At 43.9% G+C, this 16,961-nt stretch overlaps 2 protein-coding genes across 3 annotated transcripts; one reads left to right on the forward strand and one right to left on the reverse strand.

Moving 5' to 3' along the window:
* The first annotated feature begins 17 nt into the window (after positions 1-17).
* Positions 18-12,781, forward strand: LOC129858138 (elongator complex protein 1-like). 2 transcript variants are annotated; one of them, XM_055927127.1, is made up of 35 exons: positions 18-122; positions 1,513-1,634; positions 1,815-1,984; positions 2,105-2,257; positions 2,386-2,467; positions 2,575-2,655; positions 3,742-3,827; positions 3,914-4,013; positions 4,122-4,212; positions 4,351-4,474; positions 5,123-5,216; positions 5,850-6,080; positions 6,267-6,437; positions 7,187-7,271; positions 7,366-7,530; positions 7,610-7,716; positions 7,840-7,940; positions 8,077-8,130; positions 8,328-8,558; positions 8,691-8,843; positions 9,281-9,360; positions 9,463-9,600; positions 9,760-9,845; positions 9,939-10,087; positions 10,264-10,387; positions 10,486-10,583; positions 10,685-10,886; positions 11,001-11,125; positions 11,212-11,272; positions 11,418-11,531; positions 11,672-11,783; positions 11,901-12,028; positions 12,182-12,333; positions 12,412-12,484; positions 12,628-12,781. In XM_055927127.1, the coding sequence occupies exons 3-35, from the start codon at positions 1,835-1,837 to the stop codon at positions 12,693-12,695; spliced, it is 3,969 nt and encodes a 1,322-aa protein (XP_055783102.1). In that variant the 5' UTR covers positions 18-122; positions 1,513-1,634; positions 1,815-1,834; the 3' UTR covers positions 12,696-12,781. The 2 variants fall into 2 exon arrangements, with proteins under 2 accessions (XP_055783102.1, XP_055783103.1); XM_055927128.1 differs by having other exon boundaries at positions 1,513-1,573.
* Positions 12,782-12,895: 114 nt separating this feature from the next.
* LOC129858141 (actin-3-like) lies at positions 12,896-14,350 on the reverse strand. Its single transcript, XM_055927140.1, has one exon. It carries the CDS (start codon positions 14,270-14,272, stop codon positions 12,968-12,970), a length of 1,305 nt encoding a protein of 434 aa, XP_055783115.1. The 5' UTR covers positions 14,273-14,350; the 3' UTR covers positions 12,896-12,967.
* Positions 14,351-16,961: the final 2,611 nt, after the last annotated feature.

Here is a 16,961-nt window from a genome sequence, read left to right on the forward strand (position 1 = left end):
GGTTGGAGATTTTTAAAAATAACATAGGATACTGAAGACATTCGCGCCGACGCACTTGCGTCTCTATAGTGGTGGTACATTCAATTCCAAGTGTGGTTCACTTTTCCCATGCAAGTTACAAGGTAAAAACATTCACAGCTAAACATCGGTTGCTGCCATGAAAAACAATACAATTTGCGCGCATGTAGGAGAGTCATATGTAACATATCGAACACACATTCATCCATTTCACAGATGAGTCAGTGCAATGAATGCAACATTATTTGCTTCTCGTAAAGTAAAAAATAAATACTAAATAATATATGTGTGTGTGTGTATATATATATATATATGTATATATATATATATCAGTGGCTAAGTGTATGTTGTGGAGTAAGCTGTTAGTAGCCCATGTGCCTCACCCTAATCATTTGGTCTATTTTCAACAACGCGGTATTGTAAACACATAACGTTAGTAGTTGTGGTGCTTGGCTTGCACATGCAAATTCAGCACACACAACATTCTAGAATAGAATTGTGTTATTTGACGTGACAAATTAAAAGCTTATTTAATGCGTCAAATAGTGTTAAATGACATGTATCTTTTTTGACACGCAAAGACCCAAACGGCGTTCAATGTGCCTTACCCTAATCATTTGGTCTATTTTCACCTCTTAATTTCACCTACTGTTCTCACTTGGTGGTGCACAAATAGCATAGAACCTTTTTCAGAGAAAAGTAATCATCGAATATTGTAAGATGTTTCATTTTCTGTTTATATGCCCCATTTATTTATCCTACGGTTCTGACTGGTACAGGGAGTTCACCGAGAACGGCCCATGTTCTGTATTCTGTCGCTGTACATTTCAAAAGTGCTGAACAACTAGTTATATTGACTACTCTAGTTGCTTGCTCATTGATTTTTTAATCAAAAATACGGATTGCCTCTTATCCGCTTGTCGTTCCCTTATGCCATAATTTGTAGATCAAAATTGTCAGTAGAAACCACATATGTTTAAGCAAGTCTGTCATATCAGATATGTTTTTTAAAAAGGCAGTAAATGAGGCTGAATAAACTGTTTCGCTGCCACACAAGGTTCCGCTGAATGCCAGTTGTAGCAGTGGTAAGGTGTTGGGACTCTGTTGTTGGGACAGCTTTATGTATGCCCTAACAGTTTGTGTGCACCGTTTGCCACCGTTTTAGTGCAATTCATGTATTGTTTAGTGTAGTGTAGGGGCTTTGCTGGCATGCATCCAATTTTTTTATTGCCCCACCAAGATTTACATGCTAAAATCGCCACTGTATATATTGTAATGAAACTGCAAGGAGCATGTCTCGAACCCTCAACCTTCTAGTCCAAAATCCAGCGCGCTATCGACTGTGCAGCAAAAGCATACTGGAGCGGCAGAGTCGAAAGCCGCGTATATAAACCCAGGGTCGTTACAATATAATAGTTTTTTTCTCTCACTGCCTGCACCACTTTAGCCTATTTTCAGTCAGTCGTCAATGTCATGCCATTTTCCCCCGTACAGGAAGAGGGAGACGTTGCAATAAGGGTCTACTCATTTCAGCATTTTACGTCAGAGTTGAAAGGTGAGCAAATTGAAATCGCAGCTGCAGCAGCGTTTGTAAATATTATTGAAGTTACGCAAAGGTAGGTTATTTATGTGTCACATCATGTAGCTTTTATTGATGATACAATTATAAATATTCTATTGAATAACATGACTTGTCTCTCCACGCACAGCTAGTTAACGTTACATTACCATATCGGCTAGCTTGCTAGTACAGATGCTAACCAATACGCCTTGTCGGCATCTGTGCTTACTGTTAGGTAGGTAGCTAAAGGGTGTGATGCGGAACTTGAGGTTGCTGAAGAGCCTTCGTTGCTCGGAGCTGCAGGGCCCGGGCACGCCGCAATGTTTCTCTGTTCGGACAGACACAGGTACGGTGTTCATCGCTTCAGAATACTCCGTCACCGAGTTGGACCCACGAGCTGGCCAGGTACTTTACACATAGCAGTGTTCTTCAATCATGGTCCTGGAGACCCACCGGGTAAAGGTTTTTGTACCAGCCCATCACTAACACACTGTATTCAACTATTCATCTCCCCATCATGTTCAGGTGATGAATGAGGTGTCGTTGACAGCTGAGCGCTACCTTCCAGAGGATGGCAGTGGGACAGTTGTTGGTATCCAGGACTTACCAGACCAGGAGTCTGTGTGTGTTGCTACAGCCACTGGTGATGTCATCCTCTACAACCTCAGCACTAACCAGGTATCAACACTGTAGGAGTAACCCTGTTTATTGAAATGACAAAAGATGAACACTGTTACTCATAACAGGTTTGAACTGACTTTGTTTTCTGGTGTATGTGTGTGTGTGTGTGTGTGTGTCCATTTTAGTTGGAGTGTGTGGGCAGTGTGAACAGTGGTCTAACAGCCATGAGCTGGAGCCCGGACCAGGAGCTGGTCACTCTCACCACTGGTCAGTATATCAACCACATTCACTTATGGTCTATTGTTCATGGGGTCTATCATGAGCCATCAGAGGTAATGTTCTTTCCTGCCTTTCCTTTTCTTGATACTTTTCAGGTCAGGACACCATTATCATGATGACCAAAAACTTTGAACCCATCATAGAGGTTGGGATCCATCAGGATGACTTTGGAGAGGGTAGGACAGATTTTTTTATTTTTTTTCAAGACACCCAAAATTTCTTTACATACACAAGATAATCAGCAGGATAAAAACCTATAAAAGTACACCAAACATGATGACAGACTAACCAGGGGGAACACTAAACATGACAGACTAACCAGGGAGAACACTAAACATGATGGCAGACTAAACAGGGGAGAGCACTAGACATGATGACAGACTAACCAGGGAGAACACTAAACATGATGACAGACTAACCAGGGAGAGCACTAGACATGATGACAGACTAAACAGGGAAGAGCACTAGACATGATGACAGACTAACCAGGGAGAGCACTAGACATGATGACAGACTAACCAGGGAGAGCACTAGACATGATGACAGACTAACCAGGGAGAGCACTAGACATGATGACAGACTAACCAGGGAGAGCACTAGACATGATGACAGACTAACCAGGGAGAACACTAGACATGATGACAGACTAACCAGGGAGAACACTAGACATGATGACAGACTAACCAGGGAGAACACTAGACATGATGACAGACTAACCAGGGAGAACACTAAACATGATGACAGACTAAACAGGGGAGAGCACTAGACATGATGACAGACTAAACAGGGAAGTGAACTAGACGGAGGATAAAAGCCGGGTAAGCCTGTGTGAAGCGGTGTGTCTTTAGTGTGGGCTTGAATATGTGCATGTGTAACAGTATAGCTTCCGTCCCTCTCCTCACCCCTACCTGGGCTCGAACCAGGGACCCTCTGCACACATCAACAACGGACACCCACGAAGCATCGTTACCCATCGCTCCACAAAAGCCGCGGTCCTTGCAGGGCAAGGGGAACAACTACTTCAAGGTCTCAGAGCGAGTGACGTCACCGATTGAAACGCTATTAGTGCGCACCCAGCTAGCTAGCCATTTCACATCGGTTACATATGGATTGTGAGGTTCTGACATGGAGAGAGAGGGAGTTCCAGAGTTGGGGGGGGGTGCTGAAAGCACCTACAATTGAAAGATGGGATCATAATGTAAATATTCCTGTGTATGTACACTCTGCCTTTGGTTGACTGACATACTTTTTCTGTGTTTTAGGGAAGTTTATTACAGTGGGCTGGGGGAAGAAAGAGACCCAGTTCCATGGCTCAGAGGGCAAGCACGCTGCCCAGAAGAAGACCATAGTAAGGAATATGATTCATCTTTCACCCTAAGAGCAGTTGAACACTATTTAATGAAGGTCTCACTGTCTCTCCCCTCTCTGTGACAGGAGGTGCAGCCAGCCATGTCGTGGGACGACCGCAGGCCGAGGGTGACGTGGAGAGGAGATGGCCAGCTCTTCGCTGTGAGCTCTGTTTGCCCCCAGACTGGTGAGAATCAGTGTTTTTTACAAACTGTGTGAAGTGAAACAATTACTGTACAAAGATATATACTGTAGATTGTGGTATCACATGCATTGCATATGTGTGATGTTTCAGGTGCCAGAATGGTCAGAGTTTGGAACAGAGAATGTGTCTTGCAGTCAACAAGTGAAACTGTCAACGGTCTGGAGCAGTCACTGTGTTGGAAGTAAGATCTCTGTGGAGAATCATTCAACATCTTTGACCACCTTGTTGTATTATGCTTTAGGGTTTAGGGAACTTAAATACAATGCATACCACAACATGGTTTGCATGTGAACCTTATGGAACCAATGCCTTGTTTCAGACCGTCAGGTAGTTTGATAGCAGCCACACAGCGTCATCCTAACAAGCACAGTGTGGTGTTTATGGAGAAGAATGGCCTCCTACACGGGGACTTCACCCTGCCTTTTGGCAAAGAACAGGTCAAGGTAGGTCACTCAAATACTCTACACTAAAACTGGGCGATATGGACACAAATCCATATTGCGATACATTTCCTGAATTGATGCAATAACGATAAATAGAACGATAGGTTTATAACATGAATGGTCACCACTTTTTTATATTTTTTATATTACCCTTAAAACTACTGCTACTGCTTTGAATGTTGTAGCTTTCAATTGTCCCATTTAACAACTAACCATATTAGCAAACTTATTTCATTTCAAACTTCACATTTCGCTAGTAAAGACCCCCACAGTGGTGGTGTCATAATACGCATAAAACCTAGCGGTCAAATAGTTTTTCCACCATTCATTTTTCCCATAGGGGATTTTAGAAACGCTTAAAATAAGGGCTAAGGGGAAACATTTATGGGGGCGAAATTATTGGAACCATTTCCCTGTTTGACCGCTAGGTTTTATGGGTATTATGACTCATACTATGATACTCAATACCTGTGGTAATGAACGATATCACCAGTGCCTGCAATAAGTGGTCGGTGTCGATGAATTTTGGTTTATCGTCCCAGCTCTACTCAACACACTGATCTAGGATCAGTCTAGCATTTTGCTCCCAATGGTTCAGGTTAGGATTTGGGGAGGGAAGCTGATCCTAGATCTGTGTGACTGTTTCAGGTGAAGGCATTGCTGTGGAACAGCGACTCTACTGTGTTGGCTGTGTGGCTAGAGGACATGACACGAGAAGAGGGGGGCCAAGTCAACACATACAGTAAGATCTCTACCCATTACTCCCAGCATTATTTCATACATTTATAATATGGGTTAATCGGTATCTTTCAGTCAATGTGTTGCCTTTTTACCAAGCAGATTTCTTTTAAATGTAAAAGAATACTTTTGGATTTTGGCGATGAGGCCATGTATCTACTTACCCAGAGTCAGATGAACTCGTAGATACTATTTTCATGTCATTGTGTTTTGTGTGGACCCCAGGAAGATTAGCTGCTGCTTTTGCAACATAGCTAATGGGTATCCTAATTAAATACCAAATGTCTCTGTGTCCAATATGAGGGAAGTTTGAGGTAGTTTTGAGAGCCAATGCTAACTAGTGTTAGCGCAATGGCTGAAAGTCTATGCGTACCTACTAGCATGCTAACAGATACCCATAGACTTCCAGTCATTGCGCTAATGCTAGTTAACGATTGCGCTAGTTAGCAACTTACTTCATACCGGACACAGAGATATACAAATGGTATCCACAAGTTCATCTGACTCTGGGGAAGTAGATAAGGAGCCTCATTGCCAAAATCCTGAAGTATCCCTTTAACTGATCTGGAGTGATATACAGCATTATTTTATTTATTTTTTACCTCTGCCTCACTCCCTATCCTTCTCTCTCCCCCAGTTCAGCTGTGGACAGTAGGTAACTACCACTGGTACCTGAAGCAGAGCCTATACTTTGGCAGCGACCCCCAGAGGGCGCCAGCTGACGTGAGCTGGGATCCTGAGAGGCCCCTGGGGCTGCACCTGGTGACCCGAGGCTGGGCTAGCCTGACCTACGACTGGGGCTGGAGCACTGACCGCAGCCACGGGGAGGACGGGCAGGACAACGCTAACGTGGCTGTGATCGATGGAGGTGAGTCAAATAGAGGCCTTCTTCCAATATCTTTGAAATGCATCCTATCCGTCTGCATTCATGGAGATGATCACTAATTTATAAGTGAGCGGATAGGTTAAAATAAGGTTGCCCCTCCCACTGCTTTCACTAACCTTAATCAAGTATTTCAAAGTATAGTGTTTGTGTGACTGTTTCTCTTTGTAGACAAGGTCCTAGTGTCGACATTTCGTCAGTGTGTGGTGCCCCCACCCATGTGTGCCTACGAGCTCCAGCTGCCCGCCCCTGTCAACCTGGTGACCTTCCACCGCCAGCCCCAGAGAACCAATGAGCTGGCAGCACTCACCGCCGACGGACACATCCTAGTCTACGGTCAAGGTGGGCCACCAGAAGCTTTGAGCATCTGCCCTCTCCTTTCTAATTGATCAGCCATCACTCTTCTCTCTCTTCACCCCTACTTTCTTGATGCATACACTGAGTATACCAAACATTAGGAACACCTTACTAATATTGAGTTGCTCGCCCCTTTTCCCTCAGAACAGCCTCAGTTCATCGTGGCATGGACTCTACAAGGTGTCAAAAGCGTAGGGATGCTGGCCAATGTTGACTCCCAATTCTTCCCACAGTTGTGTCAAGTTGGCTGGATGTCCTTTGAGTGGTGGATAGTTCTTGATACACACAGGAAACTGTTGAGCATGAAAAACCCAGCAGCATTGCAGTTCTTGACACAAAGCGGTGCGCATGGAACCTACTACCATACCCCGTTCAAAGGCACTTAAATCTTTTGTCTTGCCCATTCACCCTCTGAATGGCACACATACACAATTCTTGTCTCAAGGCATAGAAATCCTTATTTAACCTGTCTCCTCCGCTTCATCTACACTGATTTGAAGTGGATTTAACAGGTGACATCAATAAGGGATCATAGCTTTCACCTGGTCAGTCTATATCATGGAAAGAGCAGGTGTTCTTAATGTATTGTACACTCAGTGTATATCTCTATGACCTCTTTCCTCTTCATTTCCATCTCTTTTCCCACTCACACTATGCTGTTAATTAATTGTTAAGACAGGTACTTGGTACATAAATCCCGGCTACTTTTGTGTTTAATTCTGTTGTCCGTTCAGGTACTGGGGACCAGAGTGACCCTACTGCCAGAGTGGGAGGATTCCGATCTATCACACACGCTCCTCAGTTAAAGACTACCTACAGGTACAATCTGGACAGTCATCCCAAAGCTTTTTCCTTTATGACCCTCACGCTAAAGTTGTATTGCGCCCTAACATTGTGGCTGTGTTGCGTGCAGGGTTTTGTTGGATCAGGAGGAGCCCCTGGCTCTGCGTCTCCTGCTGTGGCTGAGGGGGGATGTGTTCCTGGGGGTGGGGGGCTGTGCAGGTGGGCCGTCCCAGTCCACGCTGCTTATCCTGGGACCCTCGGAGGCCCAGAGCCCCCAGTCAACCCTGGAGATCAAGTAAGAAAGAACAATAAATCACGACAACGCTACTTTTTGCGTACTGTCTGATGGTTCCCCTAACTGTTTGTATCCCCAGGTCACGTGTGGAGGTTGAAGGTCACGTTATCAGCATGTGTCACAGCTCCAATACGGGCACAGTGGCCCTGCAGCTGGAGGACGGCCAGATCAGGAAGTTCCTCTGGGGTAAGTGACAACTACTTCCTGGGTTATGAGAATATTGCTTGTAGACTTGCTTGTGGAATTGAGCCAGCTATCATGAGATGTCTTCTATGCCTCCAGCATGAACAGCCTTGTGTATGTCCCCAGACTCCCTGAAGCCTAGTGTGGTGGGCTGGCAGAACGTGACAGGCTACAGCATCAACTTCCCAGATCCCTGTGTGCAGACGGCCCTCTGTACTATAGAAAAGGTAAGGGTATAGTCCAACTGAATACTGCTGTCACAGAAAATCACTTATTATTATTTGGTGATTTGATAATATTGATTGTGCCAAAAGTACCTACCTCCTGGTCTCAAATCTAGGGGATTTCTTGTAATGTCAACAGGAGAATCTGCTGGGGCTTACAGACCGATCTCACCTGTTTGTTGACGACACAGAGGTATGTCTGTTGTTTTACCTTGGTGATTCAGCACAAAGGCAGAGTTACCATTATGATTGATGTAAACACACTTCGTACTTAAATGTAGCTGCTTAGCAGCCACATGTAATGCAAAGCCAGGTCATATTAAATAGAAACAGTCAGATTTATTGACCAACCTGATTGTGTCACTGCCTCCCTCTGTTCTTCCTCCACAGGTGGCCTCCAACGTCTCCTCCTTCGTGGTCTACGATGACTTCCTGCTACTCACCACACACTCGCACACATGCCGCTGCCTCCGACTCAGCACACTCACTGTCAAAGGGCTGCAGGTGGCCTTGGCTGCAGACGGAGGTCAGAATGACCAGAATGACGAGACTCTCCGCAGGGTGGAAAGGGGCTCCAGAATCGTCACTGTGGTCCCCCAGGACACCAGGCTCATCCTACAGGTCTGAACTGTTCCGTCTGTCATAAAACAGATTGCAATCCCAGATTATTTTACCTCATTGCGATTACCCATATTGTTTGGCACTGCATCCCTGGTCGTGTTGATGGTGAGCATGTCACGTGTGTGTCTGCAGATGCCTCGCGGTAACCTGGAGACCATCCACCATCGAGCGCTGGTATTGGCTCAGCTCAGAAAGTGTCTGGACAGTCAGAAGTTCCGAGAGGCCTTTGAGTGCATGAGGAAGCTGCGGATCAACCTCAACCTGATTTACGACCACAACCCCAAGGTTAGTAAGCCACCCAGTCACTTCTCCTTCACCTAACCTGTCTGACCTTCTGGTGTGGAATGGCACATACAACTAGATGTCACAAAAACGGTTGTGTTAAATATCAAATGTGTCTACTCTAGCCAACAGTTCGCAGATACAGTGCGGGTAGGCTAGTCTACATGAGGTTATTATTGATAAGAGCGAGAATATTTTTATTTGGCAAATGGCAGTCAAGCATCGATCATCATGCCACCAAATTAAGACCCTCAGTATTTAATGGTAAGGAGCATCAAGCTCATCACCGTGCACTTTCACCACCCTGTGGAAGTTCATGATCATTTCTTTAATCTGTAGCCTAATAAATTGCATGCTTTCCGGAGTCGTAGTTGGAGGACCACACACCATATCATCGCGTGACTACAAGTTTACTTCTCTATGATGTTCTTCTCTGGCAGGTGTTTTTAGAGAGCGTGGAGACCTTCCTGAGACAGCTAGACTCTATCAACCACATCAACCTTTTCCTCACAGAGCTCAAGTAATAACCATTTTTATTTTACAACAATGACAAACAACGGCCATTTTGTAATGTATAGGACATTTTAATGTGGAAGTTGATTTTTGGGGGGGGATTTTACAGAGAGGAAGATACCACTACGACAATGTACCCATACCCATCGAACGCTATAGGCCAGTCAGCGCCTGGGGCTTGTGGGAAGAAGGTTGACATTGTTTGTGATGCACTACGCTGCACCATGGAATCTATGGACCAACACAAGTGAGTGCGCTTTTGATACAGGTTATTATTTTTGTCAATGAAAACCATTACAATTTGATTTGTATAGTCTCTATTTACAGAACATTTTAATTAGCATTGTACTCATCGTGTTTCCTTTACGCTTCATTGTGAGTGTAATATTGTTATTATCACCCACAGGTACTGCCTGTCTATCTTGACGTCACATGTGAAGAAGACTGTTCCTGAGCTGGAGGTTGCCCTGCAGAAAGTCCACGAGCTTCGAGGTAAAACGGTCACAAGCAGATCAGAAAGAGCAATACGAAATTGTTAACAAGATATCTGAAAATCCATGTATTTGTGTTTGTGTGTGTTTGTAGTGAACCCACCCGGTGCAGCCAACGCGGTGAGTGCGGAGGAGGCTCTGAAGTACCTGTTGTTCCTAGTCAATGTCAACGAGCTGTATGAACACTCTCTGGGCACCTACGACTTTGACTTGGTCCTCATGGTAGCTGAGAAGTCCCAAAAGGTCAGTGACAGAAGAATGGTACTGCAGGTAAACCGTACTTAACAGTTACCCTGATGAAGCCATTTGCTGCAGAAACTTTGATGGACGTTCACTGCAAATGGAGAAAAGGCCGCTACTTTAATTTATTTTCATGGGTATTAAATACTAATTATCTGTTGCCCTCCCAAACATTCAAGGACCCCAAAGAGTACCTTCCCTTCCTGAATATGCTGAAGACTCTAGAGCCCAACTACCAGCGCTACACCATCGACAAACACCTGAAGAGATACAGGAAGGCCCTGCACCACCTCAGCAAGTGTGGTGAGTGTGTCATGCAATAACCCTCAGCATTTCATTAAGGGGACAATTACGTAATTGAAATTAATGACCTAGACTGGGTGTTGTTGTTTTTGTACCAGGTGAGGAGCACTTCACCGAGGCCCTAAATCTGGTGAAGGACCAGAGGCTGTATAGTGAAGCCCTAGGGCTCTATCCAACAGACGGCCCTCAGTACAAGGTAATGCATTCTCTCACATGACTAAATAAGTAGCCACACTGTGTGCTACTGTTATGTCTCTGACCTCCCAACCCTGACTTTTACCCCTGACCTCTGTCCAGGCCTTGAGCTGTGCCTACGCTGAGTACCTGGTGGAGCAGCAGCAGGCAGAGCAGGCAGGGTTGTTGCTGTGGCGCTGCGGCGAGGCAGTCCGTGCCCTCCAGGCCTTCGTGAGCAGTGCCAGCTGGAGGAACGCCCTTTGTGTGGCAGAGCAGATACCCCTTCCACCTGATCAGCTGGCACTGCTGGCTAGGGACCTGGCAGGTACTGTCCTATCCACGTCCTGGCACTCAGCACCACCACATGAAGTCTAAAAGTTGTGTTGTCGATTCAAAACGTATTGCTCATTTGGTTTCATATTTCCCCCTATTGTTTCAGAGAAACTGATAGAGCTCAGAAGATATACGGAGGCAGCCATATTGTTGGAGCAGTATGCTAAGGACTGTGAGGAGGCCATCTCGGCTCTGATCACAGGTGCAGTCTGGGAAGAAGCACTTCGACTGGTGAGTTAACAAGATGGCCTCCATCGTACAACATGCTCGACAAACTCCTCCCGAGACAAAATGACATAGTCTTTTGTCTGTCCTAGGTGTATTTGTACAACAGACAAGACATCATTGAAACGAACCTCAAACCAGCTCTCTTGGAAGGTAAAACCCCAATTTAACATTGGTGAATTAAAAATGCTCTTCATGATAGTGCTAATGATGTTTCAGTGTGCAATATATTCGTTATTTGTGATCTTTATGGCACCAAATCTATATACATTGGTTTTATGAACACTGTTTTCTTAAGCATGTAGTTCTCAGACCTCCTACCTGGAAGCTCAGAGGGCGATGTTCATTCGTCACAAAACCCGTCTGGCCGTGGTACGGGAGCTTAAGGAAAAGGCCAGGCTGGAGTTACTGGGTAAACCAGCATTACTTACACAAATACCGTTTTTGTAATAGCTTAAGGGGCTTTGAGAATGGGCTTGTCCATGTTGTACTGACGTGCCTCCCTCTCTCTGTGGTTCCCTTTCTCTCCCTTGTCTCCCTCTCTCATTCAAGATGAGGATGTCCCAGACTGTCCAGAGGCAGAGCTCTACTCAGAGGCCAGTAGTGTGATGTCCGGCAGCCGTGCCGGCTCCAAGTACTCACATAGTAACTCCCGCATCTCCTCGTGAGTCAGCCCTTTACACATCTGTATGAATTACACGAAATACTTAGTGGGGTTGGGACTTGGTAGTAAGATGTCGGTAGTCTCAGTATGAGATAGGAACTAACCTCTGTCTCTTAGGAGGTCGTCTAAGAATCGCCGGAAGGCTGAGCGCAAGAAGCTGAGTCTGAAGGAAGGGACCCCCCTAGAGGACATGGCCCTGCTGCATGCCCTGGCAGAGATCATCCACTCTGTGGACAAGATGAGAGGTGGGAGATGCACGTTCTTGTCGATCTCTTATCCCTTTTGCCTGTAATAGTTTTTTTAATCGTCACATTCAGGTTTTGTATAGTGGTTCCTCTAAGGTAGAGTCATGTGGGCAGGTCCTGTGTGATTGACAGTGTTATGCTCTGCCCCTGCAGAGGAGGTGCACAGCCTGCTGAAGGGCCTGATGCTGTTCCAGTTTGACGGACAGGCGGGGAGGCTGCAACAGGCCTATGGGGAGGCTCTCCAGATGATTGAGGTGGCCCTTCCTGAAGTTTGGCAGGAGGGTCTTCAGCAGAGTCAGGCTCCGGTGAGACACACACACACACACACACTCACAGGCTTGTTCTTAGGAGTTAATTTAACCTGTTTTCAATTGGTTCTCCAGATTACCGGTCCTAACTCCACAGCCAATAGTATCATGGCTTCATTTCAACAGCCAAGACCCTCATCAACCCAAGGTCAGTTTTCGTAGTATTATCCTATTTATTACTATTGAACATACACAATTTACTCATTTGTTTAGTAATATTAGGTGCTAAAATCAAATGTTTGTATTCCCTTTTTAGTTTATTAATATAGTATACACGTTTCCTCTTTGCAGATTCAGAGACTCCCCCACCCCCAAAGATGAGAAATGGTGTCAAGTGGAAACTGAGTATTTTGAAGTAGCTTTTTGTCATCACTGTTTTCTTGTTTCTTCTTTTAACTGTAAAGCTATCTTATCACGTAACCTATAAATAAAGATGTATACTGGATCTTCTTGTAACTCTTGTATGACTAAAGCATGATCAACAGAGCTGTCAAATGTTCTCACAATATAATGGATATGGAATTATTAATACTGTCAGAGATTTGGAAACGGCAGGCAGTCAGTCCATAGTTCAATTTAGTAAATTTACTGTTTTATTTGCCAACCTTAAAGGCACATTGATAAGTAGCTTTCAGAAACATTTTCGATAAATGACAAAGGGCCCTTTCTCCTCATAGTCTTTCCTCCGAATCCAAAGTGACTGGAAAGAGGACAGGGAGGCAAGGATGGAACCTCCCAGCCACACTGTGTTTTGACGCTCCTGGGATGCCACAATGGTAGTCCCACCACATGGTGCTATCTGGTTGAGCTCGCTCTGCAGCCGTTCAGGAAGACCACTGAACATTGTGGAGCCGCCACAGATCAGGATATTCTGTAGCATGTCACTCTTCAATCTGATGTCACATTTATTGATACAGTTCATGACCATAATAGGAAGTCCTGGCTCACGGGATCCAATCAGATTTGGCTGGAATAGCACCTCTGGACAAAGAAAACGCTCATTTCCCAATGAGATATAATTCCCATCTGGAAGCTTGTATTGCACCATGTCACAAACTCTTAATTCAATGTCTATATCAGGGGCTACATAGCAACATTTTGCCTTGATGTCATCCATTAGGCCTAATTTGTCAAAAGAAAACCCTTTTCCAGACTCCTGCAGTAACTTCTGCAAGTAAAGGTCAAGGCTTCGTCCTGCATATTCTGCACGACAGGTGTAACTTGGCATGTAGTGGCCGTCGTCAATGGGAACTGCATAAGAGCATCCATGCCCGCATTCCAAAACCAGTCCGCTAGTTCTGCCATAGGAATACATGGATAAAACGGACTGGTTTTCAATAAACATTGCTGGAGTGCTGAAGCTCTCGAACATGATTTCGGCGAGTTTTTCTCTGTTGGTGGTCGGACTAAGAGGAGGGTCACACAAAAGCACGGCGTGCTCCTCGCTTGGGATACCCAGCGTTTTGAACGCGTATTCCCACAGTCTCTCCATTGCATCCCATTCTGTTACTATGCCATTATGCACAGGGCTGACGTGGGATATGTCTAGTGTTTCTAGAATTTCCCTCCCCACATAGCCGTGCTTGTAATCCAATGGGCCTTTGCGCGCCAAACCCACAACACTGGGAATTACGCAGGAGGGCGCATCCGCCCCAGCAAACCCGGTTTTCATGTATCCTGTACCGACATCGATGACTACCGCCTTGGTGCACTTCACGATACCCTTTGCCTTTGGACTCGACTCCTCTTCATCAAGCTCTGTTTTCGGATTAGATGATTTGGATGACTTCCGTTTAGGGTTATCCTGAGAGGTGTTTTTTGACTTCGAAGACTTTTTCTTTTCCTGACTTTTCCCTTCATTCACTCTGATCAACTTTGCGACTTTTGCAGGACCCTCACTTGGCAGAATGGGATCCACAAAAGTCTCGTTATCCATATTTTTACTTCATGGTGTAGGCCATAACTGTAACATGCAAAACCCAAAAGCGCTATGTCCCGAACTGTGTCCCGACAATTTTTGAAGCGCCAGGGTGAAGCGCATTCAATCAGTGTGTTACCTTTGTGACGTTATTGATCGCAGTAATAATCGACGTAATACGGAACAGTTAGAAACGAGAAGAGTAGCTGCAGATCGCTAGTCTGGGTACCAGTCTTTTTAGCTAATATTCCGCCCCTTGCCAGAGACTGGCCTTTTGGCAATCTAAAAGTTCAATATGCAAACGGATTTACGGCGCAGTTGCTGTTTGGTAGTTGGAAACAACATTCATATTTTCCATGACAATGTTATGGAACAACAAAGCCCTAGTCAAAAAATCCTATAGGATTAGCGATATTTTCCAATCGAATCCTATAGGATTCTCACAATCCTATAGGGTTTTGTGTCCCCTGTATCAGAATCCCATTTGACTACTTTTTTTCATATTGGGAATCAAAAGTAATCAGATTGGTTCCTATAGGTTTGGTAGAATTTTGTCACCCAATTCAGATTCCTATTATAACTTTTTATTCTTCTTAATTAAACCAATTCAATTATAGTTTGTCATTATTTACAGTACAATGCAACAACATTAATTACATGTTCGTTGATCGGAAACAGCAGTTCTATATTAATTTGATACAATAAATATGTGGAAATGACAATATCACTGGAGTCATTGCAAATCAATACCGCCACTTGTGTAGCTACTTGGAGCCGGTAAACGGATTTAATAAATAGCATATAACTTCAGTTTATTGTTGTTACAGTTTTGTGTTATGGTATTATTGATGGTACTGTTTAGTTAATTAAATTGGAAGTTATCAATTGTGATCATGGTCACAGCTCTATCGCAATTGACGATCAGCTAAAATGCATTAGATTGACGGTAACAGTCAGTCAGAGTAGGCTACAGGTTAAAAAAAACACACTGGCTGTTGTTGACAAGCATATTCAGTTCATATCCATATTATGTGATTCCGTGATTGAAACGACGACTCCATCAGTAGCCTATTCCAGTAGGCTATTGGGTAACACAAGCACTTACTATTTATGTTGAATAAATTAGTCTGTCAATTTGAACTAAACAAGCTGCTAAATCCTTCATTTTGCATAGGCTACTGAAATTAGATGTAGGCTAGGTCTAGCTGGTGCTATAGGCTACCAGGATATAGCTAAGCAAACCATGGCAGTTGAATTACAATCATAAACCCAGATTTTACAGGGATTTTAGTGAATAGTCAAACGAGTTCACTCCCAGACAGTCCTAGCAAAATTCTTGCTTGAGAAATTCCTCTTTGCTAAGAATCTATTTTTGTTTCTCTTTGACCATTTTTAATTGAAAATAATCACGGTAATACCCTTTACTGACTTGACAGTATGTTGCCTAGAGCCCAGAATGTTTTTTTTAGAGCCCAGTCCCATTTTAACCACGTTCTTGCCAGGATAAGCCTTTTATATCTCCCGTGCACACGCTGGCAAGTGTAGGAGTGGGCAAATGTGGGTGGATGTCTATTTTAATAAATCGATTGACTATACACCATCACAAAGAAAGCCATTATACATTTGTTTTAGGCAGGTCCTAGGAAACATTTTAGGCTATAAAACTAGTAAAATGTATTTTCAAAATAATAGAATGGCATATTTTGAGTTTGTTACTGGTCTGTCAACACACATTTTACCCTATGTTATAGTGCGCTAAGAATATAATGAAATATAAAATACTAATATTTTCCCAACAGGACATTCCCAACAGGACATAAAACGTGATATTTTGAAACAGAGCCCAAAGCAAGCCCGTGCTTTTTTGATCCACTTTATACCCTTGGCCTTGTTAGGGAGCTGGCGTAGGGTCTTACATTGAGAGTATCTTCGTCATGATACCCATAGAAAATAATATCAATCTATATTGTCAACAGCATTAGTCTCGTGTTCATACTTCACAACCTCCGCAGGATTTTGGAGTTGCCGGCGATCGAGCAAAAATAATAGGTCTACACTTAATTTAGGCTACATTACTGCATGCTAAATGTTTCTGATCAGTAATAGATGAGCAAACAAATAGATGAACTATACCACCTCCACGTATTTTCCCAACCAGAGATCTAAATAAATATGGAGAATAAAACAATATGACGTTAACCAGAGATCTAAACAAATATGGAGATTCAAACAATATGACGTTAACCAGAGATCTAAACAAATATGGAGAATAAAACAATATGACGTTAAGACGAGTCACAGGCTTTTGGTTGGGAGTGGGCCTAGGCTACTAAACGACTGCAAGTGAAGAGCAAAATAACCCACTTGTTAAACTACGTAACATACTGGCAAAATGTTCTGTTCGGTGTTGATTAATGAGCCATCTAGACAATATTACATTTCTACAGCCTGATTGTAGCCTGACCAATAGCAAACAGAGATTCAGTGAAAATAAAAATTGGACATTGATTTATAAAGACCCCACGCTTGTTTCAAAGCAGCATGAAACGGTTGATCACACGTTGGTAGACTATTGCTTCAATCATATAACAATTGGATGCCTTTGGGAGTTTCAGTAAGCAACAATTTGCCTTCAATTGCTTTAGCCTACTTTATTCCAGTGCATGTGGTGGGCTATGTGAAGATATGGGAGTAGTGACATGCCTTG

Source organism: Salvelinus fontinalis, chromosome 6 (genome assembly GCF_029448725.1).
Source record: "Salvelinus fontinalis isolate EN_2023a chromosome 6, ASM2944872v1, whole genome shotgun sequence".
In the NCBI taxonomy this organism is placed as follows: domain Eukaryota; kingdom Metazoa; phylum Chordata; class Actinopteri; order Salmoniformes; family Salmonidae; genus Salvelinus; species Salvelinus fontinalis.